Consider the following 17,847-nt stretch of genomic DNA (forward strand, 5'->3'; position numbering starts at 1 on the left):
GTGATTGGACCTTTCAACAGACCATCAGTAATACTCATCCACGCTGTCACCTTTATTCATCAGTTGCTCAACATTAAACTAAATAATGCTTATAACAGAACTCTTAGAGCCACAAACTAACAATGACAGGATTCATCTCGGTGAGATGATTCTCCTTATACATCATCTCAGTGAGATGAATCCTGAGAAAGGAGAGAGGTGGTCCCACTAAGGTCCTATTTTGAACCAAGGCTAAAGACTCTGCCACACAGCTAGGATCTTCACTCAATACATAAAAACTGTATTGTCTTTAGAGAGCTCAGAACATGTGACAAATTCAAATGAAAAGAAACTGCCAGAATGGCAACAAAACCAAAACAAAACAATTAACCAGAAAGCAAGACCTTCCAAAGTCAGTCTAAATGTTATGTAGACCATGCCAGACTGAAGGTCTCTCTGCTCCTACACACCCATTTAACTGCTAATGGAAAAACAATAATCTTGCATAGGGTATTAATGCTTACAAGTCTTTATTTAATGTATGCCAAAAGTACAACAGTGGCCAACAACTGATGTGGATCGACGTGATCAGAGAAGAGGAGATCCAAACACCTCCACCTCACAGAGTGTAAGATACTCTTTTCTTCCTGGAATCACAATGTTTATGTAGCGTCCCTCCATCCCTTTACATTCATAGGACAATTTAGTATTAGTATCAGTGGAGAGGATCTCTGCACATCTGGACATGTAGGAAGAGAAGGAAAATTATTACTATTACCAGTAATAATATTATTATGTGTATATTTTTGCGTAAACCTTAGAGTAGTTCACCTTGGGTTATTATTGCCATTGTTGTTCAGACTGTCTCCAATTCTGATTTCAGCTCCTTTCAACCGTTCAGGAAGCTCCTGCCTGTTGGTGACATGAATGGAAAACACTTTGTGTTGTTCCAGCAGGTCCAGTCTCCACCAGGGCCCGAGGTCGTCTTGAGTGTGTGTGCAGGAACCATGGTCGTACACACCATCTGGGTTTCCATCAATGGCGTTGGAAGGAAAACCTGTTACATAGAGGCTGGACTGTGTAGCTCTCGCCTTGAGTGCCACATTCTCCCCTGCACAAGGTACAGTGTATTGAAAATGGAGCATGTTGCAGGGAACAATTACAATAAAAAATACAATAAAAAATAAATAAATACAATAAAAAAATATACACTGTACAAAAATGTTTTTCTAAGGAATCATCAGAGTTGTTTTTCCTAAGGGATCATCTTATATACTAAATGTCTAAACTGAAATTTTGAATATATGAATATCTCGTTTGTCTCCTCTGAGTCACTTTTTTAAATAGATGTGTAGCCTATAAAGTGTTATAGATACTGGAATAATGTATTATAATAGTTTTATATTGCAAACTGTGACTGATTCTATGAGCATGAAAGGTTAAAGAACACAACAACTGTAACTAGGCTCAACTACTGCTATAACCCCTGGCAAAATTATGGAATCACCAGTCTGGGATGAGCACTCATTCAGACATTTTATTCTGTAAAACAAACTCGTGTCACGGTACTGCGGGCCCCCTACTGGTCGCCTCCGTCCACAGCGGCAGTTGTTTTGTTGTTGTTGTGTTGTGTTCGTCCCTCAGGTGGGCGGAGCCTGCAATCTGTCTCACCTGAGGGTGGTTTGTTTGTCTATATATGTGTTGTCTTTGTACCAGTTGACTGCTGGTTATTATATCCCTAATTCGGATCATGTCACGGGTTTTTGGTTTGTGCACTTTCTTCATTAAACCATCCATTTTCTCTGAGATTTGGCGTGATCGCTTCCTTTTTGTTTCGCTCACCCTGCCCGTCACAACTCGGATCAAAAACATGATGCATTAATAAGGTCATTCCAAAGTGCAACTTCTTGGTGTCACGGTGAGGGGGCCGGGTCGCCACCAGAGGGCGCGCAACCCGGCCAGCAGCCGATCCCAGCACACACCCCCGCGCACTCAGCCACTCCCACAGTCGCAATCACCATCATACTGAGCACCTGTTTCTTGTTTACTTTGCACTTCTTAAGCCCGCAGGTCGTCTGGTCCAGTGCTGCACATTGCCACTACGAGCGTCGCTGATCCAAGAGATCCTATACACATATTGTGTGTGCTAAGAGCATTACTTGGGCATCACTGTGTTGTGTTTGCGCTACGAGCATTACTTCTGCATCCCTGTATGCGCTACGAGTTTTACTTGAGTCTGCCGTTTAAAGCCATGGAGAATAAACGTCCCTCAGTCTCACCCACGCCTCCGGTTGCCTCTGTTCCGACGCCTTCGGCGTCACAGAATGTGCAGCCTGGAGCAGTCGGAGGCGAGGGTGCCTCACCTCTGGAGGTACTAGTTCATCAGGGAGTCGTCCTGGGCCAACAACAGCAGGAGCTCCAGGAGCTCCGTTCGCTGGTGACTACCCTAACCTCGTGCATACAAGCTCTGACGGTGCAAACGTCTGTAAGACCTCCGGCACCCCGAGCACCGATCCCCCCCCCCCCCCCCCCGAACCTTACGGTGGGGACCCAGAGCTCTGCGAGGGCTTCCTGGTCCAGTGCCAGTTGTATTTTGACAGCTTGCCTCATTTTGGTGAGAAAGAAAAAATCGCCTTCACAGTAAATTGCATGCGGGGCAAGGCACTGGACTGGGGAGCGGCCCAGGTTCACGGAGAGACCCCCTGCACCCGAGGGTATGAGATTTTCATCCGCGAGCTGAGAGCGGTGTTTGATCACCCCAGCCGCGGAAGATTCTGCGGCCAGAGTTTACTGCAGCTGCGGCAGAGAAGCCGTAGCGCCGCCGAGTATGCCCTTGAATTTCGGACCCTAGCTGCCAGGACCGGATGGGGAGAAGCCGCGCTGACCGATGTATTCCTGGCGGGTTTGAACCCGGACCTGCGGGCAGAGCTGTCATGCCGTCCCGAGGGTCAAGAATTTAATCAGGTGGTGCATCAGGCTATCGCCCTAGATCGGCTACTGCAGGAGAGGAGCCGAGGAGCGGCGCTTCCTATCACCCCGCAGGCTCCCGTACACACATCGCCCCGCGAGACCACCACAGCCGAGCCCATGGAGATGGGTGCTACCGCCCCCCCCCCCTTGCTCGTACCACAGGTCCAAGGAGGGGGCGGGCTAGGGTGAGTATATCTCTTATGGGTAATCTTCTAACATGGGAGGTGTCTGTGTCTTACGGGGCGATGTCCCTGTCTGTGTTCGCTTTAGTGGACTCGGGAGCCTCGGGGAACATAATGAGGAGGAGCGTCGCTTAGCAGCTGAGGGTGCCCCTGATTCGTCTGGAGGAGTCGAGACGCGTGCAAGCACTGGACGGGCGACCTGTGGGCGGGGGTTTTATTTCTCACCGCACTGCACCAGTCACCGTATACGTTCAGGGCCGTAGGGAGAATATCAGTTTTTTTATCCTCCCTTCCACACGCTACCCTATCACGTTAGGTCTCCCTTGGTTCAAGCTTCACAACCCCATCATCGACTGGTCCACGGGTAGGCTGCTGAAGTGGGTAGCGCCCCTCCAAGGCACTCGGTCTCCCTCCCGTGTGTTCGCGCAATCCACCAGCGTAGAGAGCCCAAACATCAGCACCACTCCGGTCATTCCCGCTCCGTACCGTGATCTAGCGGAGGTATTCAGCGCTGTCAAGGCCACCCAGTTACCACCCCACCGACCCTGGGACTGTCACATCACCCTCAGGGCGGGTACTACGCCACCGCGCGGTCGAGTCTATCCACTTTCGCAGGAAGAGGAGCGGGTTATGGCTCAGTATATAAAGGAGGCTCTCGCTCAGGGCTATATTACTCCCTCCACCTTTCCCGCTTCAGCCAGCGTCTTCTTCGTAAAGAAGAAAGACGGTGGGCTGAGGCCATGCGTAGATTACCGAGGGCTCAATTCCCTCTTAGTGAACTTTGCCTACCCGCTGCCGCTAGTGCCGTCGGCACTGGAGCAGTTAGGATCGGCTAAGGTTTTCACTAAGCTAGATCTACGCAGCGCCTACAACCTTATTTGCGTACGCGCGGGTGATGAATGGAAAACGGCGTTTAGTACCTCTACGGGTCACTATGAGTATCGCGTCTTGCCTTATGGCTTGGCCTCTGCTCCGTCGTTCTTCCAGGCGTTCATTAATGAGGTCTTAAGGGAGTATTTGAATAGATGCGTTGTCGCTTACATCGATGACATCCTGATCTATTCTCCCTCCTACGACCAACATGTGCGTGATGTACGGGCAGTTCTGGGCACGCTCTTGCGCAATCGTTTGTATTGCAAGCTCGAGAAGTGCGAGTTCCATCTCAGTGAGGTGAACTTCCTAGGTTACACCATCAGGCCAGGCTCCGTACACATGCAGCACAGGAAGGTGGAGGCGGTCATGAAATGGACGCAGCCTCACACACGGCGCGAGCTTCAGAGGTTTCTGGGCTTCGCGAATTTCTATAGGTGGTTCATACGCGCATATAGCCAGATCGCAGAGCCCCTTACTGATATGCTGAGAGGGGGAGGTACAAAGCTTCGCTGGACAGAGAGATCTACGAGAGCGTTCAACCAGCTGAAGCAAGCGTTTGTCGACGCGCCGGTTCTGCATCAACCGGATCCTAACCGTCCCTTCATAGTGGAGGTGGACGCGTCGAACGTGGGAGTAGGCGCGGTGCTTTCCCAGCGGCCGAAGAAGCATAGCTCCCTCCGTCCCATAGCCTTTTACTCCAAGAAGCTCACCCCTGCCGAACGCAACTACGGGGTGGGAGACCGTGAGTTGTTGGCGATGCGCAAGGCATTCGGTGAGTGGCGGCATTGGCTGGAGGGGGCTAAGCATCCGTTCACCGTGCTTACGGACCACAAAAACCTGGAATACATCAGGACCACGAAACGGATGAACGCCCGTCAAGCCAGGTGGTCTCTGTATTTCTCTCGTTTCAAATTCCAGGTGACGTACCGGCCAGGAGAGAAGAACCAGCGTGCGGATGCGCTGTCTAGGTCCTTTCCTGGCAGTACGGAGTCTACGAGCGAGGAGCCGGTGCTTAGACTGGAATGCGTCGTGGGAGCTTTGGAGTGGAAGATCGATCGGGAGATCGAGGCAGCGAACCCGCATCCAGGTTGCCCGCCGCACCGTAAGTACGTTCCCCCCGCGCACCGTAGTGCCCTCATCAGCTGGGCTCATACGTCAGTGGGGACAGGGCACCCAGGGTTGTCTAAAACGGCTCAGTTGTTGGGGGCTCGCTACTGGTGGCCGGGGCTGCACCGGGACGTACTGCAGCAGGTGGCGTCCTGCGCGGTGCAAGGTGCCACACACTCCTCCTGCGGGTAAGCTCCTCCCTCTCCCTACACCCAGGCAACCATGGACGCACATGGCTTTGGACTTCATCACGGACCTCCCCCCGTCCGAGGAGAACACTGTCATTATGGTGGTAATCGACCGGTTCTCGAAGATTGTCCGCTTTCTTCCCCTGTGGGGCCTGCCCACCGCGTGGGAGACTGCGGATCTCCTGTTTCGGCACATATTCCGGCAGTTCGGTCTGCCTGAGGATATCGTGTCGGACAGGGGACCGCAGTTCACCTCGCGTGTGTGGCGGGAGTTCCTGTCCAAGCTGAACATCACGGTTAGCCTAACCTCTGGTTACCATCCGCAGGCTAACGGACAGGTGGAGCGTGCGAACCAGGAAGTGGGAAAGTTCCTGCGCGCGTACTGCAGCGAGCACGCAGACACATGGTGCGCCCTTCTGCCCTGGGCCGAGTATGCACAGAACTCCCTCACTCATTCCAGCACGGGGATGACACCGTTCGAGTGCGTGCTCGGTCGCCAGCCGCCGCTCTATCCGTGGAACACCGCCTCCTCGGACCAGCCCATCGTCGAGGAGTGGTGTAAGAGGAGCGAGCGGGTGTGGGAGGACACCCATCAGCGGCTGAACGAGGCGATCCGGCGGTTCAAGAGGAAAGCCGACCGTAGAAGGGGAGAGGCCCCATCTTATCAGGTAGGGGATATGGTGTGGGTCTCTACCGGAGATTGACGCCTGGGCAAGAGAGGTAAACTGGGGGAGAGATATGCTGGCCCATATGTCATCTTGAGGCGGCTTAACCCAGTCACCTATCGCATCAGTCTGCCCGAAGACAGACGCGTGTCGCGTGCATTCCATGTGTCCGCTCTCAAGCCATACAGAGCAGGTGCACTAGAGGAGGCCTCGACGTCGCGACCACCTTCGCCGCTGCAGTTATCGGACGGACCCGCGTACCTCGTGGAGAGGCTACTAGACTTGCGGTGCAGAAGGGGTGGTTTGCAGTACCTAGTGGACTGGGTCGGGTACGGACCGGAGGAACGATCTTGGATTCCGGCCTCTCAAGTGGTAGGCCCCTCCCTTATCGCAGACTTCCACAGGGAGCATCCAGACCGGCCAGCCCCGCGGCGACGGGGAAGACAGCGTGGGAGTCGACGGGAGGGGTCCTTGGGGGAGGGCTCTGTCACGGTGAGGGGGCCGGGTCGCCACCAGAGGGCACGCAACCCGGCCAGCAGCCGATCCCAGCACACACCCCCGTGCACTCAGCCACTCCCACAGTCGCAATCACCATCATACTGAGCACCTGTTTCTTGTTTACTTTGCACTTCTTAAGCCCGCAGGTCGTCTGGTCCAGTGCTGCACATTGCCACTATGAGCGTCGCTGATCCAAGAGATCCTATACACATATTGTGTGTGCTAAGAGCATTACTTGGGCATCACTGTGTTGTGTTTGCGCTACGAGCATTACTTCTGCATCCCTGTATGCGCTACGAGTTTTACTTGAGCTGCCGTTTAAAGCCATGGAGAATAAACGTACCTCTGTCTCACCCACGCCTCCGGTTGCCTCTGTTCCGACGCCTTCGGCGTCACAGTTGGCTTTCAGAAACACTAAAAGAAATGATGAAAATCATTGTGGAAACAAAGGAAATGTAACTTTTTGTAACGTACTGATCAGGCAGACAAGGATCCAAGTGCGGAGAATAGCCGCTTTTATTGAAACTACGATCACAGAGCAATCGAACATGTGAGATACTCCGTTCAGGGTGTGTTGTGTAGGAGTATTGTAAATGTAGTCAGGATAGTCCAGGGTCACGCCGGTGAGACAAAATCCAGGAGGTACAGAGGGACTAGGCAGGGAACAAGGTCTAGGAGGAGAGCAGAGGTCGGGACACAGAAAGGCAGTAACATGGAAAGAACGCTTGGTACGTGGCATGGCAACAATACTTCGCAACCCGGAAGAGAGAGGAGGAAGCTTAAATAGTTGCAAAGGGGGAGGGGCAGGGCTTAATTTGAGCCAGATCCTGCCATAACAGGATCCGGGAACTCTTTAATTTTGAAGCATGTCTGCCTCGATCCAGCAACATGCCGCGGTTTGCTGAAAAAATATGGAATACCTCAAACTGTAGGTAGAATATAAGGACACACCCAGTCAATTTCCTTTCCCTAAATGGACACCTGCCTCAGATTAGATCTGCTTGTTAGTCTGCAGGTAAAAACACCTGCAGTCATGACACCTTGGAGGGCTGCTGGACGAAGTGGAGTGGCAAGAACCACGAATCCAACAAGAGAAATGTCTCTTGAAACAAAAGAGAGGATTGTGAAACTTCTTGAAGAAGGTAACTCTTCACGCATGGTTGCTAAAGATGTGGGCTGTTCACAGTCAGCTGTATCCAAGATATGGACCAAATACAAACATCATGGAATGGTTGTTAAAGCCAAACGTACTGATAGACGAAGAAAGACCTCAAAGTGTCAAGACAATGGCCATTTGTCTTGAAAACGATGAAGTACAACTAAACAGATGAAGTATAAATGGGAGGAAGCTGGAGCCAATGTGTGTGACCGTAAGAAATCGTCTAAAGGAAATGGGATTAATACAGGAAAGATAAAAGAAAACCATCATTGACACCTAAACAGAAAAGAGCAAGACTGCAATGGGCTAAGGAGAGTGTGATAAAGCGCGACCTAAAACTCCTTAAGTGTACGGATGTAGGGAGTCACACTCTATGGGTAGTGTCGGGTGAGGGGCCTTGTGGCCTGGAATAAGTCCGCACAAGAGGTTGAAACTTGATTTTCTTTTGCACCATTAATTATGAGACACCCACAGCTATATACATATTTACAACGTGCGTTCTTGACAACAAATAAAACAGTACTAAATTGACCCTCTTAGTCAGAGTATAGTGATCTGTGACTGCAAAGTCACATAGATCCCACCTGGACATACGTTCCTAGCCTGCTCTCCCGGGCTAGTCTCATCTCGGGCTAGTTACACCTCGTTATATTCCGTCAGCCCCTCCCCAAGAATATTCCATTTACGTTACAGGTGACACATGGACAAAGAATATAAGACATTCTAATTGCTATCAATACATAATTAAATAAACATCTGTGGTCACATATTCGCATGTCACGACATTACTCTCTTTACATAATTTCCATTTTACATGTGCACATACATAATCTGTTTTGTACAGTTTATGTACATCCCTCCTCTTCTACAAAGGTTAAACCTGCCCAGGTAAGTAAAAGCCTGAGCTTTGAACTCTTACTCTTTTGGTCCACTGGGTGCAGACTGGTCACAGGTAAGCATAATCATACTATATATTATATCTATTGGTAATGTGTAGGTCTACATCATCACAGAGAGGCAATCATGGACTGTGGATGACTGGATGAAAGTTATCTTCAGTGATGAGTCAAGAATCTGCATTGGACCAGGTGATGCTGGAACTTTTGTTTGGTGCCGTTCCAGTGAGATTTATAAAGAGGACTGGCTGAAAAAAAACAACCAAATGTCCACAGTGGAAATGACTGGGGAGATGACTGTGGTTAATTCTTCTATCAATGCACAAGTTTACATTGACATTTTGGACAGTTTTCTCATCCCATCATTTGAACAGATGTTTGGAGATGATGAAAAAATTTTCCAAGATGACAATGCATCGTGCCATAGGGCAAAAACAGTGAAGGCATTCTTTGGAGAAAGACACATTCGGTCGATGTCATGGCCTGCAAATAGTCCAGATCTCCACCCAATTGGAAAAAATTATCCACAAAAGGCTCCGACCTGCAAAGCTGATCTGGCAACTGCTATCAAAGAGAGTTGGCACCAAATTGATGAAGAATACTGTTAGTCACTCATCAAGTCCATGCCTCAGAGACTGCCAACCGTTATAAAAGTCAAAGGTGGTGCTAAACTAAATACTAGTGATGTATTTTGAATTTTCTTTTGTTTATCTGTTTTTCATGATTCCATATTTTTTCCCTGTGCTTGCTCAATAAAAGTAAAATTTACTTTGTTTCCACAATGATTTTTTCATTTGTTTTAGTGTTTCTGAAAGCCGACACATTGCACTTTGGAATGACCTTATTATCGCATCATGTTTTTCATCCGAGTTTGTTCTACAGAAAAAAATGTCTGAATGAGTGCTGATCCCAGAGTGATGATTCCATACTTTTTGCCAGGGGTTGTAGTTTAGCATCGTAGGGGTTTAAGAAACTCACCGTGTGGAGTGGGATAACCATAGACTTCAAACTCACAGAGAGTTAGTTGATTTTTTCCGGGTATGACTACACTGACATAACGTCCTGAGACACCTTTCTCAAAGTTGTAGGTGACGGAATGTCCTGCAGTGATGCTAGAAATGACACCTGCCCTGCAGTGAAAGGAAGAATAACATGAGAATGTTTGCAAGTGTGTGTGTCAGTCTATTTTACAGTTCCATACAGCTGTGAGCATCCTCTCACAATGCGTTGTTGTTTCCATTGTTGAGCAAAGAGTTTCCTATGTGAATCTCAGCTCCATTGATCTTGTCGGAACAGCAGTCTTTTCTGTTAGTTACAGTAACAGAGGTTACTGTGTACTCGTCCAGAAGGTCAACCCTCCACCACGGGTCTGTTTGAGTCTTTGTGGCAGTGCAGGATCCATGATTATAGTTTGCATCTCGATTTCCATCTATTGCATTGTAGGCATGGCCTTGTGGTGCCCGAGGGTTATCCACCAAGTCTGACTGCGTGGCTTTGCCATACAGAGCGAGGTTTCTGGCTACAATGAACAGAGGAACTCACTTCAGATTTGTTCAACTGCACAAAACCATCACATGATGTGTGAAAAATGTGAATGTTTGTGTTAAGTGGATACCTTTCATAGACGCTCCATTTGCAACACCAGTAATTGCAAGGGTGCAAAATAGATAAAATATGTAACTTCCCATTACACTAAAAAGGCAACAAAACAAAATAACTATTTATGTACAATATACATTTATTGAGTTAATTCCATGTCAAACAGAAAAGCAAAACATTAATTTGGCTATTCTACACCTCCTTCCCCATATCAGACAATGAAACTGAAAGACTCAAATGGCAAAAATGACTAATTTTTTTAAAATGTATGTAGAAGATATGTATATGTGGAAGAGAAAGAACAACATAATTAAGGAGGAAAGCAAACCTATATGTTACACACCTCCGACTCGAGGTGCTGTACCAGATGTGTTCTGTGAAGACAGAAGAAATAAATACACAGGTTTTGCTTAACTACTTTAGTTGTGTTTAACTTGGCGTCTCTTCTCGAATTATTCAGAGCATTCCCATCACAGTACATTTGTTATGTATGAAATACATATTTGTATACACATGTTCTTGCCTAAATTACATTTGTCTCCTGGATTTTAGCTCATACCTGTCAAGTTTTTGATTTAAAAATTAGGGAAAATTTCCGCTGGTTGCTGCGAGCATTCCCACCAGCCCAACCAAAGTCCAGGACCCCTTATATTTTTACACGAAAGCATAAGGATTAGCACCACTCCACTATGGGAGATAACAGCCAAACATTCAAACTCTTTACAATAATGTAATTTTTCCAAGGTAAAATCCAACTAAATTCTAGGCACATTGGCAAGCTACTCTACAGACAATATAAACAACGTTACTGAGCCATTAAGTCTTAAAATGTGTTTAACAAATTAAAAGCGGACCATCAACAACCCTTGAACCAGATATATTCATTTCAATGAGTATAATTAGCGTGCATTTCGCTTGGTTTAAACTTGACATTCCTATTACTAAAATGGTAATGTAACTCTGTATTTTCATGATTTAATGATAAATTAACCATTGTTTTGAGGTTGTTTATGCATTTTCAGCATTTACCAACCTGTGAAAACAGGAGAAATAAATACACAGGAGAACAGTAGTTGTCTTGGACACTTGGCTTGGTGTCTCTTCTCTATTGATTCAGACTCCCTGTATAACTAGCACTATCCTCCTGTGCAAGTGAGCCCTCTTAGTGGTCAATGGAAGTAACTTACAAAGGCTCTTTTTTTTGGCCCACGTCCACTCCCTTATCTATCAATAGATCAAATAATAGATCTAATAATAACAATTCTGTATAATATAGTGCAAAGTGATAATTATTGGGGTTAGGTGGACCATGAGAAGATAGTATATAGAAAAGAGGGGAAAAGAATAGAGGGGGAGAGAGAGAATAAAAAGGGAAAAGACAGAAGGGCAGGGGATAAAAATATAATATATATATATTATTAAAAAAATAAGTAAATATATATATAAAAAAAAAACAACTAGCTCACATGACCACTGCAAAGAAGAGCAGAAAGTGTACCCAAGACATATAGCACAAGGGTCATTCCAGGATTTTGGTACATTTCCTGTCCCACCACTTAAATTTCAAATGTACAAATGTAATAGTACTAAATTACTATTTTTTTTAACAATGTACTTGTTCTAAGACAAACTGTAAAATTTGGTGGAAAAAGCTCCTTAGATATTATTCAAAAGACCGAATGTAACGTTGGGGTGGTTGCAAAATCAGGGGGCGGACGCACTGGCGCTGGAGAGCTGGACTCAAGGCTACTAGAAGTAGCCATACTGGCTAACCGTGTTGTGTTTGCATGGAGCACTCTACTTTTGCGTGGCATGGTAAACACTAGAACGAACACAACGACTACAGACTAATCAAACATGAATGTGACACATACCCAAGTAAACTCAAAACAACTATATTTACACAAAGCACCTAAGGACGATGAACATACACAAAGAACCAAAACATAAGATTAGAGGCAATACAAAGATACCGGAATCAAACGTGAAACATAACCAAAACAAACAGAAACGAACACCATAAGAGTGCTCACAATACACCCAGAAAACGAAAATACAGAACACGTAGGCTACTTAAACTAGACACGGACTCGCAGGACAATACACTGTTGACATATAACATAAGGAAACGTGACTAAACCTAAACTAACCATATACAACACAAGGCAAACATAACAACTCTGAAACTAACCATATACCACAAGGCAGTAGCAAACCGTGACCATTAAACCTGGGCCCACTCCCATCACCCCCCCCCCCCCCCCGAATCCTAATTAACTGCAATAAAAAAAATAAATAAAATTGAGACGACAGTACAGCTTTAAAAACGCAATAAACAATAACATATGTACTATATAACTTCTTAAGCAAAATGAGGTTCCAACAAAATAAGGTTCACAGCTCCGTGTTCCTCGGGAGCGGAATATGTAAACAAGGTGCGCGAGGACATCAAAGGAATGAATCGAAAATAGCTAGCGGTGGTACGCTAACGATAGCTAGCGTCGCCACAGCGGGTGGAAATTATCATACAGTTAAGCCCGCCGACTAAGAGGAAAGATATGATTAGTCAATTTTGCTGTCATTTGAAACTGGTATTGCGCTGAATTATAACTGCCAGGCCCTCTGTAAACGAACAGTGGGCATCACAGTCCTGATAGGGGGAGACACAAGCTCACAGGCTTCCACTTAACCCCTCACCTTCCAACACAGATTGAATAGACACGGGTGAATAATTTATTTGCTTATATTTTTGTAATTGTTTAGATGGCGATTGTCAAACTGTAAGTAGATAAAATAAAATTGGATAAATTGTATTATATATATTTACGTTTTAAGAATATTTTAGGCCCTCCGAGAGGGCAAAGAGGGCCCTGACGGTTCCCCACTTCCACAAGGCAAACTGTAACACAACAAAGGGAAACTTGACGAAACTGAAACAAACCTTACACACTGAAACTTGAGCAAAGTACACACACCAAACTTTAACATGGAGAACGACACTGAAAGCATAGCACAATAAAGATCTAGATTAGAGGTGTTCCAAAAAATCGATTCATATATCAAAAATTGATTCTCATTTACTACGATTCAGAATCAATTTTAAATGTCCCAAAATCGATTCTAAGTCGTGGTGAATTCTCACGTTACGTAATTACAAAATTACGCGAGACTTTACGCAGCAGATTCTGGGACACACTCATGTGCGGAAAAGTTTCAAAACAAATGGAGGAAAGATATTCAACCTGTCCGGTCTTCATTTAAGGCAAAAATATGGGTTCATTTTGGTTTTTACCAAATGCCAGGGAAGACCGAACTTGACACAATGTAGCTCGTGTGCAAGGTGTGTGTAACGCCGTGAGCTCGGGAACGTACACACTGCGTGAAATAATATAGAGAAGGGTGGTCCCAAGTGAAATAATATAGAGAAGGGTGGACCCAAGTGCCGGCTCGCAAGAGCAAGACGTTTGATACTTGTCAAATATATTAGCGAGAGGGAAACGCGCACAGCGACCCAGAACAAAAAAAACAACGCAGAAGACTCAATGCACAAAAGAATAGAAACAAAAACTGTGAGGGCACAGAGTAAATAGAAAATACAACGCGTAGAAAATAACACTCAACTGCAGAGAGACGGAAGAAAGAAGCAAAATAACAACAGTAAAAACAAAACCAAGGACGCCAGCAGAAGTAACTGGCAAAAAACGCCACAGCAAAATAAAACCCTTCCCAAAAATAAAGGCAAAACGGATAGGAAGAAATACAGGATTGGGAAAACTTGAGATGAGTCAGGAAGCGACGCAGGAGATAGATACTCAAATAAGTAAAGAGAAAGCATAACAGAGAGAGGTGGCGAGACACCATTAAACGAGAAGCAACCACAGAGGAAGCAGGGACCTGGCTGTGTACGGTTACGCCGGTTTAGTCTGGGACTGACTCTGGTGCCCCTAGCAACAGCTGGGAGAACTGCATCCGAGCCAGCCCTGAGAGCTTGCAAAATGAAGCTAAAGAATTTTGGTAACACAACAAAAAGCATTTTATTTTACCAAAGCACATTGTTTTTGTTCATTAAAAGTGAAAGACACTTTATTTTCTGTATTTGTCATTCTGTCTTGCAAAGAAGACTGTAGTAGATCATGCAGATTTTATAGACTGAAGCAGAAATTTTTATAAATCAAATCGTTTTTTGAATCGAAAATCGTTTTGAATTGAAAATCGATTTTGAATCAAATCGTGGCCCCCAAAATCGGAAATGAATCGAATCCTGAGATAGTAAACGATTCCCACCCATAATCTAGATACCTACATTCAAACCAAAGTACAAGCAAGACGTAGAGCGAAACATACAGAACTGAAGCACACGCAAGACCTAACCTTTAACAAACGAACTGAAGCAAGACTTAACTTTCAAAATTGACCCCCACCGAATACCTGAAACACAAGGAGTAAATACAAACCCAAACAAATCCTAAAACAAGCGACAGCTGAAACCAATGAAACAAAAACAGAGGTGGAACTAAACAGAAGCTGAAAAGACTAGAGGAGGAGGAGCCAGGCTACACAGACAGGGAGGGGGTGGTGCCAGGCGTGACATCGAATACCTTTGGACCACCTCAAAAAATTGCCGTTTTCTCTTGTCCCACACATTGGGTGACCAACTCCTTTGCCAAATTTAACAATTAAAATAAGCTCTAAATAAATTACTTCCTCTTGTATATTGTTGAAATGCATCTCCTTTACTTATGAAAACAACTTCTTTGGTCTACATTGTATTGCATGTCACAGTTTTTACACTACTAAGTTGTGTCCCACAACATGCGCACAGCCCTGTTACCATAAGGAATTTTATCTGGCAGAGAAAGAGTTAAAAATATTTGTTTACTGGCACAAAGGAATTTGCATCACAAGGACATTTCCTGCCCACATGGCAAGACCAATGGTAAGTGCTCTAACAATTTTCAAGGTTTTTTTCCCAAATATGTTTGTCCAAGTTGTGTGTGTCACTCAGTGAATGCAACCCCGTTCCTCATATTGTAAGACTAATATTGAGTAGAGTCAAAATTTACTTTATATACTTATATAACCATATTTGTCCTTGATCTTTCCTTGATCACAACTTAGACTAAATTTGCAACCCTGTTAGTCGCAACTCTGTTACTGCATACCAATTTACATCTAATTAAAAAAAACTGCTTCCATATCTGAGCTTGACGAATCAAACTTTTTGATTGTCTATAACCTGTAGCTAATAAATATATGACTAAAAATGATCAAATTGAAGATCAAATTTTCAGAAGTGACCACCCCTGAAATGTACCAAAATCCTGGAATGACCCACAAATGACTGTGATGTATATGTATCTGTGAATATGTGTTTATGTGCAACATAAAAGTGCAGCATAGGATAAATGTACAGAATGTACTTGCCAGCAAGGGTATAAAGCTGCGACAACATTCCCCCAGAGACCAGAGGCAGGCAGAGAAAGACCCGGGAATCCCACCCGCCCACGGCCCCCCCAGGAGCTGTGGAGTCCCAGGGCCGCACTTCCCCGTGACCCTCGCATGCCTGCCCCAGTGGGCGGGAGAGGGAGACCCCGGACAGCACCCCCCCCAGTCAAGGAGTGCAGGTCCAGAGGAAACAGAGCCCCCCCCAGGATGCCCCCCCCCCCCCACCATGGGCCAGTAGCAAAGCCCCAGCGCCACGTGCCCCCGAGAACCACCCCTACCCGGCAGGAGGAGCCCCAAGCCACCCCGGACCACAACCACCCAGGTGAGTGGGCCAACCGCCATGCCGCAGCACCAAGCTGGGCCCCGGAAATATATACATATACACACCCACAAATGTACTTACACATTCACCCCAATATATACACACGTCCCCATATACCCCCCCCCCCCCCCCAACACATACTCATTCATCTACCTATACAAACAGAGACAAGGACAAAAACACACATTCATCTGAACTAACACACTCTCCGTGGTGGGGGCAAATGGCTGGACCAGCAAGGATCGGCAGCAGCCCCAAGATGCCACCAGCCCAGCCCAGCCCTGCCCCAACCTTACAAAGGCTCTAGGTTTGAGGCCCGAATGAAAAAGTAAATCACTACAAGCATAAAAAAGAGAATTATTGTGACAACACATTAATTCTGTTAGATAGGGGTCACATATATCTTACGTCACCTATACCTTACATCACCTATACATTACGTCACCTATACCTTACATCACCTATACATTACGTCACCTATACCTTACATCACCTATACCTTACATCACCTATAACTTACATCACCTATACCTTACATCACCTATACATTACGTCACCTATACCTTACATCACCTATACCTTACGTAACCTATAACTTACATCACCTATACCAGGGGTGGCCAACCCGCGGCTCTTTGCCTGGTTTCATGCGGCTCCACAGCCGGTCCGCGGGCTCACCTGCACAAACGGGGCGACACACTGCTACATTTTCGTGGTGCGCGGTTAGTTTACAAGCCTAGCGAGCCGCTAATACTTTTAAAACCGGCGTAGTGGAAAACACGCATTTGACTGTCTTCACAGCTAATCATTTACACTCGCCCCCCCCCCTCCCCCCCCCCCCGCTCAACAGATTACACTCGCCCATGTACGATGTGGCTCTTTGCCGTAACACAGTAAGAAAAGTGGCTCTTGGTCTATGACGGGTTGGCCACCCCTGACCTATACCTTACATCACCTATACATTACGTCACCTATACATTACGTCACCTATACCTTACATCACAATTTGGTCACACCAAATTCTGTTTTCAAAATAGTTTATATAATATATACCAAATTCTATAATCTGTAAATCTACGTAGATTGTATATATTGTACATTTGCACTTGCTACTTTATTGCACTTCTGGTTAGATGCTAAACTACATTTAGTTGCATTGTACTTGTACATGTGTAATGACAATAAAGTTGAATCTAATCTAATCACCTATACCTTACATAACCTATACCTTACATAACCTATACCTTACGTAACCTATACCTTACATCACCTATTCCTTACATAATAATCATAATAATAATACATTTTATTTGATGGAGCCTTTCAAAAACCCAAGGTCACCTTACAAACAGATCACCTATACATTACCTCACCTATGATTTCTTGTCTTAGTGGTTGAGGAGCTGTGCGATGCCTTGGGAGAAACTGACACAGACACAAGTTTATGTGGAGTGCAAACTTCTCAACTTCATACAAACCTGCTTTTATAGCCATAAACCAAAGTACATAATCAACTCAAGGGTGATGAGACTATGGACAATGTCACAGTCATGCTTAGAAGACTGGAGTAAGTGTGGGCTGATGACTATCAACACTTCCGTCTTGAAGCAGAAGATAAGGACATTTCACAACCAAAAAACATGGTTTTTCATGGAGCCCAAAAACCACATACCAGGACCTCTATACCATCACAAAGTTCAACCAAAGGTCCCTGAAAGTGTTGAACACTGGTAACAAAGAGGTGTGAAGATTAGTCTCACTAATCAGATCCTCAAACATAATGAACATAATTAAAGTCTCATGTGTCTTCAAAATGATTCAAACACCAGTTAATTTTGCCGTGTTTAAAGGATATACTGTGCTGTGCATCTTTGTCAGAACAGAATCGGTAAAGAACGGTAACTGACTACTTCATGCAGTACATCTACAAGAAGAGAAAAATCCTTCAGCTTGCATCAGAATCA

At 45.6% G+C, this 17,847-nt stretch overlaps 1 protein-coding gene across 1 annotated transcript in view; it reads right to left on the reverse strand.

Moving 5' to 3' along the window:
- Window positions 1-492: 492 nt before the first annotated feature.
- LOC143486706 (uncharacterized) overlaps window positions 493-17,847 on the reverse strand; it is a 39,804-nt gene continuing 22,449 nt past the window's right edge. The window contains exons 8-14 of the mRNA XM_076986067.1: window positions 17,257-17,361; window positions 10,460-10,490; window positions 10,133-10,209; window positions 9,739-10,036; window positions 9,496-9,647; window positions 811-1,090; window positions 493-718 (exon numbers count right to left, since the gene is read on the reverse strand). Of these exons, the coding sequence (XP_076842182.1) occupies window positions 568-718; window positions 811-1,090; window positions 9,496-9,647; window positions 9,739-10,036; window positions 10,133-10,209; window positions 10,460-10,490; window positions 17,257-17,361 (1,094 nt within the window). The 3' untranslated portion in view covers window positions 493-567. The remainder of the gene's footprint in view (window positions 719-810; window positions 1,091-9,495; window positions 9,648-9,738; window positions 10,037-10,132; window positions 10,210-10,459; window positions 10,491-17,256; window positions 17,362-17,847) is intronic.

Source organism: Brachyhypopomus gauderio, unplaced genomic scaffold (genome assembly GCF_052324685.1).
Source record: "Brachyhypopomus gauderio isolate BG-103 unplaced genomic scaffold, BGAUD_0.2 sc45, whole genome shotgun sequence".
NCBI lineage: Eukaryota > Metazoa > Chordata > Actinopteri > Gymnotiformes > Hypopomidae > Brachyhypopomus > Brachyhypopomus gauderio.